Below are 17,803 nucleotides of genomic sequence, written 5' to 3' on the forward strand. Positions count from 1 at the left end.
ACTTGGTTACAGTTTGGTGTCAGAAGAAAAATGGTTCAAATGGCTCTGAGCACTATGGGACTTAACACCTGTGGTCATCAGTCCCCTAGAACTTAGAACTACCTAAACCTAACTAACCTAAGGACATCACACACATCCATGCCCGAGGCAGGATTCGAACCTGCGACCGTAGCAGTCCCCCGGTTCCGGACTGAGCGCCGAGAACCGCTAGACCACTGCGGCCAGCTTGTCAGAAGAGCTAATGGGGGTACACTGATGACAGTGACACTGATGCAGCTTAGCTTCTGGCTAAATTTTACCTCAAATCACTATTTACTTTCTTCTTAACTACCCTGATTACTTCCAAGCAGTTAAAACCCTTTGTTGCATAAGTGGACCCCATGCAGGGCAATTTGATACCCCATTTGCCAATTTCCCATTCTTTGTTTGGCTATGAAAAGTCAGATGAAAACCATTTGTGCATTTTATAAGGAGCCACATTTTCATTACACTCAAACATTCAGCCAAAAACATGAGCCACTGCTACACTGGTTAGTTATACTGTGCACTTGTCATGTGACCATGAAGCACAGTTGCAGTGTCAGCATTGTCTCAGTGGTCAGCTATTGCCAGGCTGCCTGTCTAGCAATAACACTCCATTCCAAGTTATGCTGCACTCTTTACAACCATGGCTGGGACTCTGACAGAGCACCAGTGTCAAGGACTGCAGGTTTCACACCCATCCTGCCCACTGGCCCTGTAGTATTTCTGTACCCTGTGCAAATCTCATAGATATATATGGTTGCAACTTGAGCTCTGCTAAATGTGCTTACTCCTTCGCACTGGTGGAACTGCATCATCAGAGTGAGGAGGTCGGAAAGGGCATCTTGACAAACCTACATCTGCTTCCCCCTCATCCAATGGCAGTAACACTGCTTAATACTGCCAACTCCATTAAAAAACACAATAATACACACTACTTACCATACTATAGTCAATCTTCAGATTACTGATAACTAAATGTTAATTTTCTTAGGCATTATAGTGCATTACTCATCACAATTTTCTGTTTATATGAAACTCTGTCAGAAGGACCTGCCACCCATACACTCCTGTTGGCCAGCTCATGGGCCTTGTGTTTAGCTTGACCACTCTGAGATGATAATTTTTGTCTACTTGTGATGGGGTTATGCACAAAAATCTCTATGATAGTACTATTCTATGTGGGCTTGTGTAGTTTTTGGGCAGGCTATTGAAATATGCTACTGACATGTGCTACTGCTACACTGTGAAAATAAAAAATATCTAGCCATCTGACAATGTCTGAGAAGAACTCAGCTTTAAGCCCAGGAACATTCAACCACGGAACATGACTGGAGCCTTTGGAACATACTACTGATTTATATTGCTATAAGACTTTGTATTAATACAGTCTTAGCAGAAAACAGTGAGTTCTTTCCTCCATCACATTTAGGATTCTACAGCTTACCTGATCTTGCAGCCAAACTCTGCGTTCCACTCTCAGGGTTATTTTCTCACCAGCTGCTTTCAGCAGGCGAGCTACTTGAGAGAGAGAGGTTACTTTTTTCCCCTCAATAGCAACAAGCACATCACCAGGCTTAACATCTGCAGCAGCAGCTGGTGACATGGATGTTACTGTATCCACCACGATACATGCCTGATAACGGTCAGCAACAAATTCTTGTCGAAATATTAATCCTAATGTTTGTGTACCACGATGTTCAATACTCAGCTCCAAAGATACATAGTGTGAATTTTGAGTTCGTACCATCTCCACCCAAGCGAATGCATCTGTCAAAGAGAGAGACCAATATGAGAAAAAAGCCAGTAATTTCAACAGGGAAAAGTTAGTTCATAAGTGAAATAATAAACAACATTTTGAAACTCAGTACTCTAGAGCAGTGCAGATAATAGTAGTTCACTCTATTAATAATAATCCATCACACACACTCCTTAATCCAGTACACACCCAACAGTCTCATCCTATTTCAGAACTGTAAAATCCACAACAAATTATAGGTATGCAAGGCATCATCACATCAGGTAAAAACTTAGCATGATAAGTTTTATCCATCAGTTGCCACTGAAGGGCATTAAATGCGAATAATAAGCATCTGGATATAACATTTGGTCATCAATAGTCTTATCAAATATGTAAAGGACCTTACATGTACTAGAGCAGGCTCAGCATGATGTATACAGCACAGAGCCATGTGTACAACATATGGATGTAGAGCAGAAAACCATTTGTTAAGTAGGTCTGCCTAGCACAAGAACAGAACTAACTAGTTCATTACTCGAAACTAACTAGTTGGTTTTGTTCTTGCGCTGGGCAGACCTGCTTAGCCAGTTATTTTCTGCTCTACATCCACATGTTGGACATATGGCTCTGGACCAAACTTGAGGTCCTTTGAAGACCAGATGTTATATCCAGATGCTTCTCATTCTTATTTAATGCTCTTCAGTGGTGACTGATCAATGAAGCTTTTCTTACTACATTTTTACATAATCTGATGATGCCTTACAAAGGTGAAACATGTAACTGTTATTAATAAATAGAATTTTGCAGCTGAGACTGTTTTTATTTGCAAAAAAACCGCATTACTGCATATAACTAAACTAAACTTTCAAAACATAGCTATATAATTTGCTTATTGTTACAGAGATCACACGTTGGATTGTGATACAATGTAACTGCTACTCAAATTTCAAATTATTAAACCCTCTCTGATAATGATATTAATGAGGATAAAAGGGGTTTCAGGGCTACTATAATATGATTCTAGAGTGGTTAATTTTACTTCTACTCTGACATTTATCTCAAAATGAAAAACAAATACCTGAAATAGTATGAGTATGCTAAAATAGTGCAAATGTGCAGAAATAGCATAACTTTGTAAGTTTGTTGGTGTGTGTGTGTGTGTGTGTGTGTGTGTGTGTGTGTGTGTGAGAGAGAGAGAGAGAGAGAGAGAGAGAGAGAGAGAGAGAGAGAAGAAAAATCTGTACTGGATTATGGACTTTGACTAAAATCAGCCACACAATAAAGAACAAGCTGAACAGCAGCTTAAGGTGTTGTATGGTGTAATTTTTAATGGAATCTTTCTGTTTACACAGGTCACAGGTCTGACACTGTTAAGCTGGTGAAGACATCGCTTACCGACTAGTTGGGAATAGGTTATACTATGTTTACAAATTGATATTACTCGAGTTCAGTCCTTGTTTCAGAACTGGAAACTGCAATAGCTGTTCTTTTGTGGGTTACAAGAAAACCAAGATTGAGGTTACCTTACACAATAAAAAATTCCAGATTTCAGTGGGATGAATAAATTTTTGGTGCAAATGGAATGTTTTAATGCTGTGTCAGATGGACAAGTGAACGTACATATGATAAGCACAAGACACACTGCATGCACAACAGTGGTGCACCATCAGAAGAAAGTACATATTCTGAGGTTTCTGCAGACACAGTTCTGCTGTGTAGAGACAACAGGTACATCACAGTGGGTGAGCAAAATGGCATGGCACTGGAAAAATATTCCAAAGCTGAAGTATGCAGGACAGTATCATTCTTGTGGGCAAAATGTCTAAACTGCACACAGATTCAGACTGAAATTCTGGTGGTATATGAACCAAATGCCATGTCACATGCATCCATAGTGAAATGGTGCCAACAATTTAACGAAAACCCAACAGATTAGGGTGATACCAATCAGGTAGGAGGCCATCAACACTGATGACTGACGATAATGTCCAGGCAATAGGCAAGCTGAAAGAACATTTGGTGGAAAAGAGATTTTCCAATAATGAGGGCATTCACACAGCAGTTATTGAATGGCTCCATGACCAAGGAGCAAATATCTATCACTGAGGAATTAAACAACTGGTAGAACCTTCTGATTATTGTTTACAATGACTTGCTGACTATGTTGAAAAAGAGTGTCCTGTATCTGTGTATATTTGAGGTGTAGTGAAGCAGTCACCTGCCATAATAATGTGAGATTGATCTTACTTTTTGAAGTCCCCCTCATATATAACAAGGGTAGCCACAAAGTGGTTCATGAGTCACACAAGGCTCTTGGCTTGATCTAGCATGGCTGCTGTTAATTTGTTTATGCTAAGCAAGTACAGCCTTCTTGTCACCTTGATACACTGCACATGGCATATATTTTCAGTGTCTACATGTTATGTATGTAGTCGTAAAAACGTCAACTACATCCACTCAAACAACAAATCACACCAACAGTCGTAATCCTTCATTAAAAAAAATGAAAAATGTTGATCTTCCTGACACTGTATCTCAAGATTTCTTAGTGAGATGGTTATCAGTAGGTGGTGTTCCAGGCTGATTTTTCCAGTTACTAGATCAAATTGAAAAATTTATGCAAATTTATCCCTTAGCTTCATGACCCACAGTGGTTGCTAGATATGGCTTTTATTACTGAAGCTGATCAGCATTTACAAATGTTAAACGTATCATTACAGAGGAGCAGAAAAACTTATTTCTGATTAAGAACAGATTATCTTCAGCTTTCATAACAAATCACACAACCATTCTGGAAAGACCTTGAGATTAAAACTTTTGCTTATTTCAAATTTATGAAGAAAATAATTGAAATCCTTGCTGAAGTTCAGATGGAAAGAAAATTATTAATGTGAAATGTCTTGCCTTGATTGCAAAATAAATGGCACATTTAATTATTATAAGACATTTAGGTATTTAGTTTCATTCCTGGAAAGTCTGATTTGCTGTTGTGGGGGATGGCCGTCATGTTTAATCACCAATTATAAAAAGATTCAGCTGCTGCAGAGTTGGAACTTCTGGAACTGCAAAACAGCAAAGTACTAAAAGGACTTAAAAATTTGGTGTTCTAATACTGAATTCCACAAGAAAAATACCCACTAATAAAGGAGTTTGCAAGGGACTTCAGTTCTCGGGAACACTAGTGTGTGAATCACTGTACTCAAAATTAAAGTTCATGAAATCTAAATAGCAATCTGAAATAACTGATGAACATTTAACTAGACTTGTATGAACTGTGATCAGCAGTTGTCAGTCATTTTTCAAGCAGCTCACAGTAAAAATGAACAACTGAAAAAGGAAATCACGAAAGTGACTTCTTTTTTTTCTTGTTGTTTACTGATATGATTACTGAAATAAGAAGTAAATGTTGCTTCAGTAATGAAATAAAAATGATTCTCCATTAATGTTAAATATCAGTCTCTAGACAATGTGGCTCTATTTGACTCAATTTCACAAATTTGGAACTCCTACAGGTATGATTAACAGCTACCCCTTCTTTGTAACAAATTAACAAGAAAATCGCTCACACATTCCCAGTTATGACAACCATCAGTGCAGATCTTGCCAAGAGAAAACATTTTAAATTATAGCCTGGTGTGTCAGGACTCTCCAGACTATAGACTATGTATGGAATAGAATGGACACAAATACTAGTTGCAGTGTGCTGTTGGAGAAGTGAGAAGCTGACCTGAAAAGCATGGCATGACACAAGTTACTGGTGCAGTGGAATGCAAAGTGTGCAAACTACAGTTCTTCTAAATTAATCATACAAAGCACAAAATTGTATTCTAAAAGACCCTTGAAGAAAGTTATAGCAACTATGACATGCTGTAGGCTTCCTTATTTAACATTTTTGTGTAGAAGACTGAAGTTTGCTTCCTGGAAAATTCTGTACAGGTACTATTGTCTAATTCATTTATTTACTTATTTCCTTTCGCAAAATCAAAGTTATAAATAAATCACTTCATCAAATTAAAATGACAGCCTAATGTATGTAGTTAATATCTTCAGTTCAGAGATAGAATAATTGAGGTGTGAAGAGTAGAATGGGTGGCACCTCAGAGCTAAATTGATGGTTAGAGGCCCATCCTCCCACCTCCACCCAACAAATAATGGTGTTGTCTTTAAATATTGTTGTAATATCCACTCCTCCATAAGATGTGGTGAACCACTAAGTTCTACTCAGAAAGGCAGAGCTCCACAGTTTAATTGTAAAAGTACAGATGTGGCTTGAATTAAATATGAATCATAGAAAAAAATAGTTCTAAACTATTCAGAAAAGAAAACAGGATCATCTGTCTAGACATCATGGCCTGTAGGGGTTCTACAAGTTTACATCCTGGACCTTCTGATAGTCATTACATTTATAAATGATCTTTTTGTGTGCACAAGCCTAAAGATAAAATTGACTTTGAAAGTGATTGAAAAAATAAATATCAGCAGCACAGCAAGCTTAATAAACTCAGTATATGGAGAGGTCCTGCAATGGATTACTGCAGACTAACTTGAAGGCTTAATATTAACAACATATAATTCACACAGTTCCACAGCAAAACAAAAACAGAATGTGATAAAAAGGAATTAATGGCAGTCAATACTCTTTAACTCCAGGGCCTACATGTGACCATATTTTCCAGCAATCAATCTCATGTAAAAAAAAATAGTTTGCCATACAAAACAGAGGGATGAGAATTACGTGCGGAGTCCATCCAAGGATTTCACACAGAAACTTATTTCAACAGTTTAGCATCTGCAACATCCCAGTACATTCCTTCCCTCTTGTACAATGTTATCAAAATTTTACACTGTACAAAATGAAGTAACTTGCTGGCCATTTACACAACATAATTTTCTGTATACAGGGTGTGTAGAGCACAAAAAGTTGTACCACTATACCCAGAAGCAAGAGTCTAGCTCTTTTACATTAGGAACAGTGGAGTGCCAAACTTGACGATTTCTTCGCAATTTTTTGGTCTCAGTAAAAGTGGTCTTCACAAAAGTGGCTCTAGCACCTCAATCAAGTTACAGTTGAGACTGAAACTTTGCATATGTTCATGTAGGGCCCTCAGGTACATACTGTACAAATTTCATCAAAATTGAAGATGGTCGAGCTGGGAGCATCTTCTACACTGGGACACTTCACATGGGATGACCCTATTGTGAATTGTGCTTTATTTGTCTCATAACATACAGAATCTAAATCATTTTATTCAAGTACAGGAGACACATCAAAATTGCGGTAAAATTTCACCATAAACAGAGAACAGCTGATGTTAACAAACAGCATCATAATAATAACAGTTTTGTTATATATACATACAATAATGTCTAACACTTAATTACCTCTTGTACAAATTATCATTTCATTCTCTATGAATTCTTCTACTGAATAGTAGCATTTCTCCCGCAGAATCTGCTGTAGCCTCGTTTTTAAAATTTCTGGCTTCATATTAAATATATTTTTGCCCATTAACTTGTTACATATTATCATCAATATACACTGTGGAGTCTGTGCATATAATTTCAACTGGTGTGTGGGTAGTATAAAATTATTTTTATTTCTTTTGTTATATGTGTGTTTAAGATGATCCTCCTTAAATAATTTTTCTCTGCTGTGTAACAAGATTATAATTTCATAAATGTAAATGGAGGGAACAGTTAGGATTTGTAGTTTCCGAAATAATGGGCAATAACGGTCTGTTTGCTGTGCAGTACACACGTATCGGACAATTTTCTTTTGTAGTTTCAGTATTCGAGATACACTACTTCCCCAGAAGATTATCCCATATCCAAAGACAGATTCAAAATAGCTGTGATAAGCAATTTTTCATGTACTCAAGTCAGTGAGATTTGCTAGTATTTGCATTGCAAATGCAAAACTGCTTAGTTTATTTGAGAGTAAGTCAGTATGTGTATTCCAGCTTAAGTTCTTGTCCACATTTAGTCCCAGGAATTTGACCATGCTAAATTCTTTCATAAGTTGACTGTTACATTGTATTTTAAGTTCCACACATTTTGAATGTTTTGCTCTGAAATGTACCATATGGGTTCTTGCAATGTTCAGTTTCAAGTCATTTAACTGGGACCAGTTTTCTAAAGTATCCAGTGTTCTTACAATGGAGCTCGAAATTTTTTCTGCATCATCATCTTCAATTAAAACAGAAGTATTGTCTGAAAACATAACAGATGGGGAATTTATGGGTAAGTCATTTACATAGAATAGGAACAGGATTGGCTCCAAAATGGAGCCTTAAGGCACACCCTGTGATAGTGTACTCCATTTAGAATAAAATTCATTGCATCTGAGTTGATAGTTACCCTTTGTTTTGTGTTGTGTAAGTATGATGTTAACTAATTTAGAGCATTGTCCATAATCCCATATTTGTCTAATTTGTAGATAAGCAAGTCATGGTTCACAGAGTCAAATGCTTTTGTGAGACCACAGAAGATACCTGAAACTTTACTCCTCTCATCCAATGATTTGCCTATCTTTTCAAAAAAGTTATTCACTGCATCCACAGTGTTTTTTCATCATTGAAATCCTAATCGGTTACTTACAAAAAATATTTTTTACAATAAAGTTTTTGATCTGGTTTTCAGCTACTTTCTCTAACACTTTTGACAGGATTGGAAGAATAGAAATAGCTTGATAGTTTGCCATAACTGCCCTCGACCCTTTCTGGAACAGATGTCTGGCTTCGGCATACTTCAAAACATCAGGAAAGCATGCCTGTTCAAAAGACCGGTTGAATATTTTAGGTAGATGAGGTGCTTTTATGCCACACACTGTTTTAATCACTTATTGGGTATCCCATCCCACCCATCAGAGTTTTTATTTTTTGAAGATAATATAACATTTTCCACATCCTATACTGTGACTTTTTTAAAATCTGTAAGATACTCAGCTTCTTGGTGGATTCCAAAGAGATTTATTTTACTCTGATACTCTGCTACATCAACACATTTCCAAACATGGGTTCCTATTCTAAATATTATGTACTCACTCCTCTCTACAAGTCCTAGAAGTTTGTAACAGGAATTTCCAAACACCCCATAAAATTGTCTACTGACCCAACTATTAATATCATTTTTTATTTATAATGAAACTGTTTTATGTAAGGACCAAAACATTATAATATCAAGTACAGAACTATTTACACACTGGAAAATCCTGAACGGAATTACACTATGAATTGGGGCAGATTGCTATTAGCCACATTGGGGAGCCATTCAACAGCAGACAAGCAATCAACACCACCTCTAAGTGATGAGTAGCAGTCCATCCTAATTCATATTGGTACTTCATTCCTCATTTTCCATTGTCTGAATTCACTAGGGGTTTCTCTTACATTGTACAACTCAGTGCTGTTTTCCTTGTCACTGGTCTCTATCCCATCACATTAATCAACATCTGTCCGTTTCTTTCTCTATTTTCCTTGTTTCCTTGTTGCCTCCATAACCATACATTCTTTCCACCCGCTTATCACACACCATGTGATACAATGACTTATATGCCACCCTAAAGCAATGGTCTTGCCCATTTACAGTACATAGCAACATGCTTGCATGGATCATAGGTGCAGTGACCTGTATTCTATATTCTCCCTACCATTATAATTATCTCTGGACCTTAAAATGATCACACCACTTCCCATCACGTATGCATATTATCAGTATATACTCATACCCTAATAGCACAATCCTCCCACATATTCATGTGTGTAACATACTGATCTTGTTGCTCTTTCTCTCCACTCATATCTACCCACCCATATACACCCCACACAATTACTATCTTTTATTTCTATTTTGACTTTGATCTCTCCCCATTTTCACATTAATCTTATTTCATTTTTGTCTCATTTTCTTTTTGCTATGCTTCATGTTGTTCATCTTTTATGAGTTCTTAAAAAAAAAAAAGATACTCCCATAAATTTTACATTATTTTTTTATTCTTCACTATGAATCCTCACGCCTTTCCCTAGCCAGAATCCAGTCCTCCATACTACTTCTGTGTTGTTACATAGCACAAGGGATCCCCCAAGTTCTGTCAGTTCATAGTTCTCACCAAAAGTTAAATATGTTTGCCTGCCGCAAAACACCTCCTTTATGTTATGAGTAACTTTCTATCCTAATTCATATAACAAGACAAATTTATTGTTTGACATGTTCTACAGTCTTGTGGTTTAGTTCACTTATGGATGTATGGAACATAAAGTAAATAAATGGATAAATCAATAAAAAAATAAAAATCACCACAGAATACCAACAAAACACTGATTAAACTTAACATGACTGCTAAATTACAAGCTTTCTGGGCCCAGTGAATTACCGTGTGAAATTCATTACCAAGGTGGTTGATGTGTATCTACTAAACAGACCCCACAATAAACGCATTCCTTATTACCTGTGTGACTTGCTCAACTTCCTCAGGTGCTTGCATTAGCATCAGCTATACAGCATGAGTTGCTACATAAACAGTACTCTTTTCTTTATCAGATGATGTTCTCATTCCAAGTAAAGTTCAGTAATGGGATATAAGAATTATATTTCTACTGACAAAGTTTGTTGTACATACTGTAATCATTCACGCAATCATATTTTCAACATATACTTGCTTCAGTATTGGCTGCTATTTTGATCCCCCAATTTTACTTCATTTCATGTAGGAACCACGAAGATAAGGTATGAGAAATTAGGGCTCATACAGAGGCATATAGACAATTGTTCTTCCCTTGCTCTATCTGCGAGTGGAACAGGAAGAAAACAACTAGTTGTAGTGCAGGCTACCCTCCGCCATGTACCGTATGGTGGCTTGCAGAGTATCTATGTAGATGTAGATGTAGATGTAGATGTTACTAGAACTGCACAGTGCAGAAAAGCTACTGGCTTACCTACAGCCACTGAACAATAAACACTGTCACAAGGTGGTGTCTGCGTTAATCTTGTGATTTCCTGAACTGTGACCCGTAATTTTCCAGGAAGTACATTTGGAGTCCCTCCATCTTCTTCTGGAACTAATTTTACAAAAAAAGGTTTGTGTCGTATCTTGTAATGAGGAAGTGTATGTTTCTTCCTGACAGCCTTGCGTATCTGTGAGAGAAGGAAAATATTTCAGTTTCATTCACAGTTCACAGTTGATCAACAACAGAAAAATAAATTTCTTAAAACAAGTAGCTTTTCATGTGTTTTCAACTAATAAAATTTGTATAAATACATCTTGTATGTCTTTCAGTTGGTTTCATCATAATTTCACTTATGTTTCACTTCGGAATACACATATTAATGTTTTTACTGGCCTATTAAGACAGCTCAATATGCTATGCAGACAAGTAGTTGAGCCAGAAGCATGAGCTTGACTATAGTGAATAATATTACATTTCAGTCAACCTAGGCATAGATTTTATGAGAATTTTCACACACATTACAATTCATAACAAATTAGTTCTACATTTCTACCAAATAGGCATAATACAAAAATACTAAGGCATGTAAACACAGAAAAATACAGCTTACATGATTAATAGTGCTTTCAACATAGGACAAATTTACTGTGGATGGGACACCTACATCACATTTTTTAAAAAATACAGTAGCTGAAGAAGCTAGTATACGTATCAATACCTTGCTAACAGATTCAGAATGGGGGAGGAAAGAAAAATGAGAAATCTTTATCTTCGGCAATTCTGGTGGAGCTTAAAACTTCTATTACTTACAGAAAATCAGAAGCAATTATACAACATGGCCCTCAAACATTATGTTATGCACATCTGATATAATGTGACAATAATAGCTGCAGAAGAAAACTCAAACCAGTGGCAACTTTCGCATGCTGTGTAATGAATGCTTAAAATGTTGCAAGTCAATGGTGAAACAAACAGCTAATTTAAACGTAGAGATAATTAACTAAAGGACTCCAAACCACTGGGAAACCACAGGAAAACAATACAAATAGAGGAGGTTGTATCTTTCACTTTAGCACTTCTTGGAACATATCTGAAAGAGTGGGGTTCTTGACAGATCCAAATAGCAGAACAGACTGAAAGATTCCTGAGACAATCTTCAACATTTATTTCATAGTGATTTTATTTAGTCAATATGGGTATATTACAATTAAAGTCAACAAACTTGGATGAGGGACTCTGCAAAAAAGGCACCATGTTTCCTGCAAAAACTAGTTTTACTATAGCAGTACATTAAACAAATTCTTCCACAGGCACTGTTCAGACATTTTTGTTTCTTTATAGATACGATCAGTTTCAAGACATTCAATCTCACAATCAAATTTTACCATTAATGAAATTCCAACACATCAGAACAAATTGCAGTACTTTCTTGAAAGACACATATGAAACAAACAAACATCAGTTCACTTTAATATATGGATTTTCGTTAATGATAATATTTCTTAATAATCCTAAATGTCTCGAAACCAGTCACATCTATAAATAAAAATGTCCTAACTGCCACTGCCACAGCTGCAGACCCCCACAAACATAACCAAAATGAGCAGCAACCTCTCTTCTAACAGCATTGTCTGCTGTTATGTGCCCTAGCTTTTATTAGAGATGAACATGACGATGGTGGGGTGGTGAAACAGGGAAGCTACATATATGTTTAAAGTATTGGTTTCAATGAACAACCCACTTGATGGCCAGGCAGCTGGTAACTAGTATCACAGGAATAAAAAGGTTTGTTGAATTTACATATGAGGCTGTGGATTAATAGATATTTATTACAGATAAATAACAGTGCAACTCCTACTAGCTTACATACGCCTCTTTCAAGAATGTTTACACCAGAAACTTTTTCATCTTGTACAGCATGATATGTGTCAACTGGGAGCACAAGTGACATCAAAAATGAAGAAAGTGCAATTGCTTTGGAGCAAATGATTTGTTACATATTATTTCAAATGTGTGTCCACAACACATAATAAATATGTATCCATCAATACTGTTAGTAATAACTGCAGTGGATTTGGAAATATTTTATCAACAACTTGTGATATTGAAAACAAGTTCCCAGGCTAAGTTACTCACACTTCTTGTTTCAAAACATCAGTGATCATGGTAAGATAATGCTTGCCCAACACATTCACTCCATGACATACATATGTTGAGAGTTGTAGGGAACACTCACCTGTACCTTCATGGGAGTTATACCTTTACAGATGGCATTGTGAAATCTATAGAATGCCAATATTATAGCCTACTACAAGGATCCCTTCACAGCTTATGTTTCCCTCATCACCTTCTTGTAAGACAACTGCCCATGGCTCAAGTACAGAATAGTGCTAAAGGAGTTTAAAGAGCAGCATCATGAATTCTAATGTATGTCATGGCCATCTACTCTACCAGATATCTCTCTAATCAAACAGATCAGGCTTGTTTTCAAGCACCAGATCAAAGCCCATACAGCACCAACTTATTATTTATGGGAATTGTGTGACCTGTGTATGAAAAATCTGGTGCCACCATCCTCCACACAAATGTTAGATGCTTATCAATTCCATAAATGAATAATTAACATTTTTTCTTGGAAAAGGGAAGGAGCATGCTATTAGAGGTTTGGTCATTATGTTCTGGTTCATTAGTGTACCTTGTGAAAGTATCAAAGCATATTTCTTTTTCCTTCTTTCCATAATGTACACGGATTGTAATGATAAAACAGGGGTTAAATGCATCTATTGAAATAGATACAACCATTCTTTCCAAGTTATAGCCATGACTGCAATGTGAATGTAGCCAAATGACCTTACTGCTTTGTATCCATTACCATGGTAAGTTCTATAGAATAAATATAGAAACAGAAAACAGCATAACAACTGCTCTATAAAATAGTTTTGCTTAGCATTTGTGGTGCAATTACAATATGAAAGTATTTTTATGCAGTAAGTCGTCCACTAATAACTGAAAGTAGCTAAAAACAACTTCTCTCTTTGTGCTGTAACAGTTATCATGCAAAATATTGGCTTTAACTACTTAGGCTCAGTGAAGACAAATTCTGTAGCACGTACATACAGAAAAACAACTTTCATTCATGTACCTTGACTAGTTTCTCTCTTTTTTCTTTTGTCACCAATAATTGTTAAGCCTAAAATTTTCTTTTGACTCAACATGCATGTTAGGCTAAAGCATTATGATGTAGCTGCTTTGCACAGAGCTTAGTTTTGCTCATTTGTTAAAATTTTAAACTGGTGTAAAGCTCCAAAAGCAGGTTAGAAATAAACAAAAATACAAATTTTACCTCCATGAATGAGATGATCCATATGAGTATTTGAGAGAATACATACTATCATTTAGGTCTCCAAAAATGATCAGTATTATAACCTGACAAAACATAAAATTGTCTCAACTGATATTGCAAACATCTTATAAGAAACTGCAATAAGTTCTGATTATAGCAAAATGTTAACAGACCAGCAGTAGAAACTGGTAAAAATAGTAAAGCATTTCCTTAAAAGTAAACTACTCTGATTCAGAATTTCTTATGACACCAAATATCAGTACAAGATATCTTACAGAATAAAAATATCTGTACCAGATAAAATCCAGAAATTAAAAATATTTCCTATGAGGCAACAATATGTCTTTAAAGTTAACAGTACACTTAAACTATACAATAATACACTACTGTGAAAGAAGCAACATATGTAAAACATTACCTGGTTAATGATAATTGAACTTATGTGAGGCAAGGGACGACCCTGCAGCTGTGATTCCACCTGAAGTTCTAGGAGAGGTTCACTGTAGAAACTGAAAGACCAATGTGTATAGGGCAAACGTGTGAACTGCAGCTGTGCTTGCCCAATGAGACGATTTACTGAAAAATCAAGAATTACAGTGCACAAAATTCAAGAAATGTGAACTTCTACACAAGTAGTTTAGGTACAAATCCACAGACAGAGAATAATCAAAAATTGGGAGAGGAAATGAGGAAGAGGGAGGGGGTGGGAGATAAGCAGGAACACAAAGGGGAAAAACAGATTTAACAGTGGATAACACAAAAGTAAAAAGGAACAGTAGCGGTAGTGACAGAGAGGGGGAGGGGAACAAATAATACATACTAGCATACATAAGCAAACAAAGAATTGAAAGATTTGAAACTGTTGACAGTAATAATTATCTTTCTTTATTCTTGTGCCTCACGTTCTGGTGCAAGCATTTCCTGTCAATGCAAACCTTGCAGATTGAGTGTAAAGGCCTAGAGGCAACCACTCACAGTACAGTTGATGTGTCATGTAGTTGACAAGGCCCCACAACTGACATCACTGATGAACTTTCAGACAAGAAGCAATTTAGGGAAATCACAGAAAACCCAAATCAGGATTGACGGATGCAGGTTTGAACAATCGTCCTCCCGAATGCGAGTCCAGTGTGCTAACCACTGTGCCACCTTGCTTGGAGAGAATTTTGTCTGAGAGCTCAGTTATATTTGCAATCTTGTTTGTGTGTACTATTCAATGTGGAATGTGGGGTAGGGAGGGGGGAGCAGTGTCAAGTTTTTGTTATTGGTGGTGATAAGACACAGGTTGGAAGCCACTGCCAGTTCCTTACTGAGACACTACAAGAAATTTCTAATTTAATCGAGGACTCTGACAAAGTCTAATGAAGAACATTTTTTTCAACACCAGGTTTTGAACCATTTTCCTATGAGTAAAGTACCACCATGCAACACTGGTTATTGAGTCAGGGAATAGTAATAATGTAATAATGACGACGATGATGATGAGAATAGTATGATACAAATTTCACATTGATACAGTTCCTTCAGTTCTTAAGAAACTCCAAAAGACTTTTACAACTGTTACTATTATTACATCAAATTTACCAGCAATGATGCATGTTGTTCACATTATCTCATGACTCAAAAGAAGTCAAATGTAGTAACATCACATCCCTATACAGTAAGTTGGGATACCCAATATTTCACTTTAACAGATGCAACTGCTGGTACAGATGATAAAAATACACAAAATAACACAAGCCTGACCTATTTTTTGGAAGCAAGAACAAGTAAGGACAGGGGAGGTAATAAAGATGAAACATATCATTCAGACTGCATGTTAAGTGGAATTTATGAAATGAATGAAGGAAGGGAGGTCAGGAGATATTGCTTGGTCAAACTGATACCACGGCCCAACTAGATTATGAGGGTAATGTTTCTGGACTGTTTAGATCTCCAAAAGGAAGGAAGTAAAGAAGCAAGCTTGGGGGATTTACATACCACCAGCACGAAGGCTAACAGAGATGGAGTACAAGCTTGGAATGGGCATGGATGAAGAAGGAAATTGGGCATGATGATTCCAAAGGAACCATCCTGCTATTCAGCTGATTGGTTGGTTGGTTTAAAAAAGGGTGGGGAAGGGACCAAACTGCGAGGTCATCGGTCCCTTGTTCCTGGTAAAATAATTACACAAGGGAAAGAAGAAAAGAAAGGAGACATACGAGAAAGGAAGAACCATAAGAATGACAGAAGGACAACCAACACTACCATGGACAAAACAGGAAAAGAAAACCACAGAGACAAGCAAGAAACATGCAGAAGGGGTAAAAACAAGAGAGCAGATGACCATGGCTGGCCGACCATGAGAATAAAAAGGAAAAGCCAGCCACTCTGTGACACATTAAAACATCCACCCTGAAAGCATTAGAGAACACAAAGGAGCAAAGGACATGCGCTAAAACTTACATAGAATTATAAAAGCCACCATCACATACAAAATGTAAAACTAAATTTGCTAATGAGGCGTTGTCAGCTAAAATTAATGGCAACGAGTCCAGTAACTGAAGAGTTCATTGCAGGGCAGCCAAAGGAGGACAGCTCACCAAGATATGGACCACTGTCAGCCAGGCGCCACACCGACACTGAGGTGGGTCCTCATAGCACAGGAGGTAGCTGTGTGTCACCCACACGTGGCCAATGCAGAGCCAGCAGAGAACCACAGAATCCCTGCGAGATTCCCACATGGAGGACTGCCACGCATTCGTAGTCTCCTTAATGGCACACAGTTTGTTGTGCATGCTGAAGTTATGCCATTTCGTCTCCTAAAGATGCAAAACCTTGCCGCATAGTACTGAATGCAGCTCAGTTGCAGAGAAGCCGATCTCCATAAGCGGTTTCCATGTAGCCTGTTTGACCAGCCTGTCAGCAAGTTCATTGCTTGGGATTCCGACGTGACCTGGGATCCAGACAAACACCACTGAATGGCTGGACCGTTCCAGAGCATAGATGGACTACTAGATGGCCACTACCAAAGGATGATGAGGGTAGCACTGGTCAATAGCTTCTAGGCTGCTCAAGGAGTCAGTACACAGAAGAAACGACTCCCCAGGGCATGAATGGATGTGCTCAAGAGCACAAGACATAGCCACTAGCTCGGCAGTGAAAATAATGCAGCCATTGGGCAAGGAATGCTGTTCAATATGTCCTCCATGGACATATGCAAAGCCGACGTGAGCATCAGCCATCAGGCTGTCGGTGTAAACCACTTCATCGCCTCAGCACATGTCAAGAATCAAGAGGAAGTGGCAGCGGAGAGCCGCAATGTTAACCGAGTCCTTAGGGCCATGTGAAATGTCAAGGCAAAGCTACAGCCTAGGTGTACACCATGGAGGTGTACGTGAATGGACCTCAAATATAGGTGTTAAAGGCAAGGACGCCAGTTCAGAAAGAATGGATCGGACACGAACTGCAATTGGAAGCCCTGACCTGTGTTGCCGATGTGGGAAATGAACTGCCATGGGTGGGAAAAGCAGACAGAAATTCAGGTGCACAGGAGAACTACAAACATGTGCAACATAATTGGGAAGAAGTTATGCATGCCTAACCTGCAATGGATGGACTCCAGCCTCCACAAGGATGCTGGTCACCGGACTCATCCTAAAAGCTCCTATTGCTAGGCAAACATCACAGTGGGTCGAGTAAACACAAAGCTGAGGGTGCCGCCGAGCCATAAACCAGACTCCCATAGTCAAGATGGGATTGAACAAGGGCTCT

General features: G+C 37.7%; 1 protein-coding gene across 2 annotated transcripts in view; it reads right to left on the minus strand.

Moving 5' to 3' along the window:
* LOC126470026 (PDZ domain-containing protein 8) overlaps positions 1-17,803 on the minus strand; it is a 233,702-nt gene that overhangs the window by 109,268 nt on the left and 106,631 nt on the right. For both annotated transcript variants that reach the window (XM_050097511.1, XM_050097512.1), the window contains exons 4-6: positions 14,469-14,626; positions 10,696-10,894; positions 1,469-1,791 (exon numbers count right to left, since the gene is read on the minus strand). In XM_050097511.1, coding sequence (XP_049953468.1) covers positions 1,469-1,791; positions 10,696-10,894; positions 14,469-14,626 — 680 coding nt within the window. The remainder of the gene's footprint in view (positions 1-1,468; positions 1,792-10,695; positions 10,895-14,468; positions 14,627-17,803) is intronic.

The sequence above is a fragment of the Schistocerca serialis genome, chromosome 3, assembly GCF_023864345.2.
Source record: "Schistocerca serialis cubense isolate TAMUIC-IGC-003099 chromosome 3, iqSchSeri2.2, whole genome shotgun sequence".
Taxonomy (NCBI): Eukaryota; Metazoa; Arthropoda; class Insecta; order Orthoptera; family Acrididae; genus Schistocerca; species Schistocerca serialis.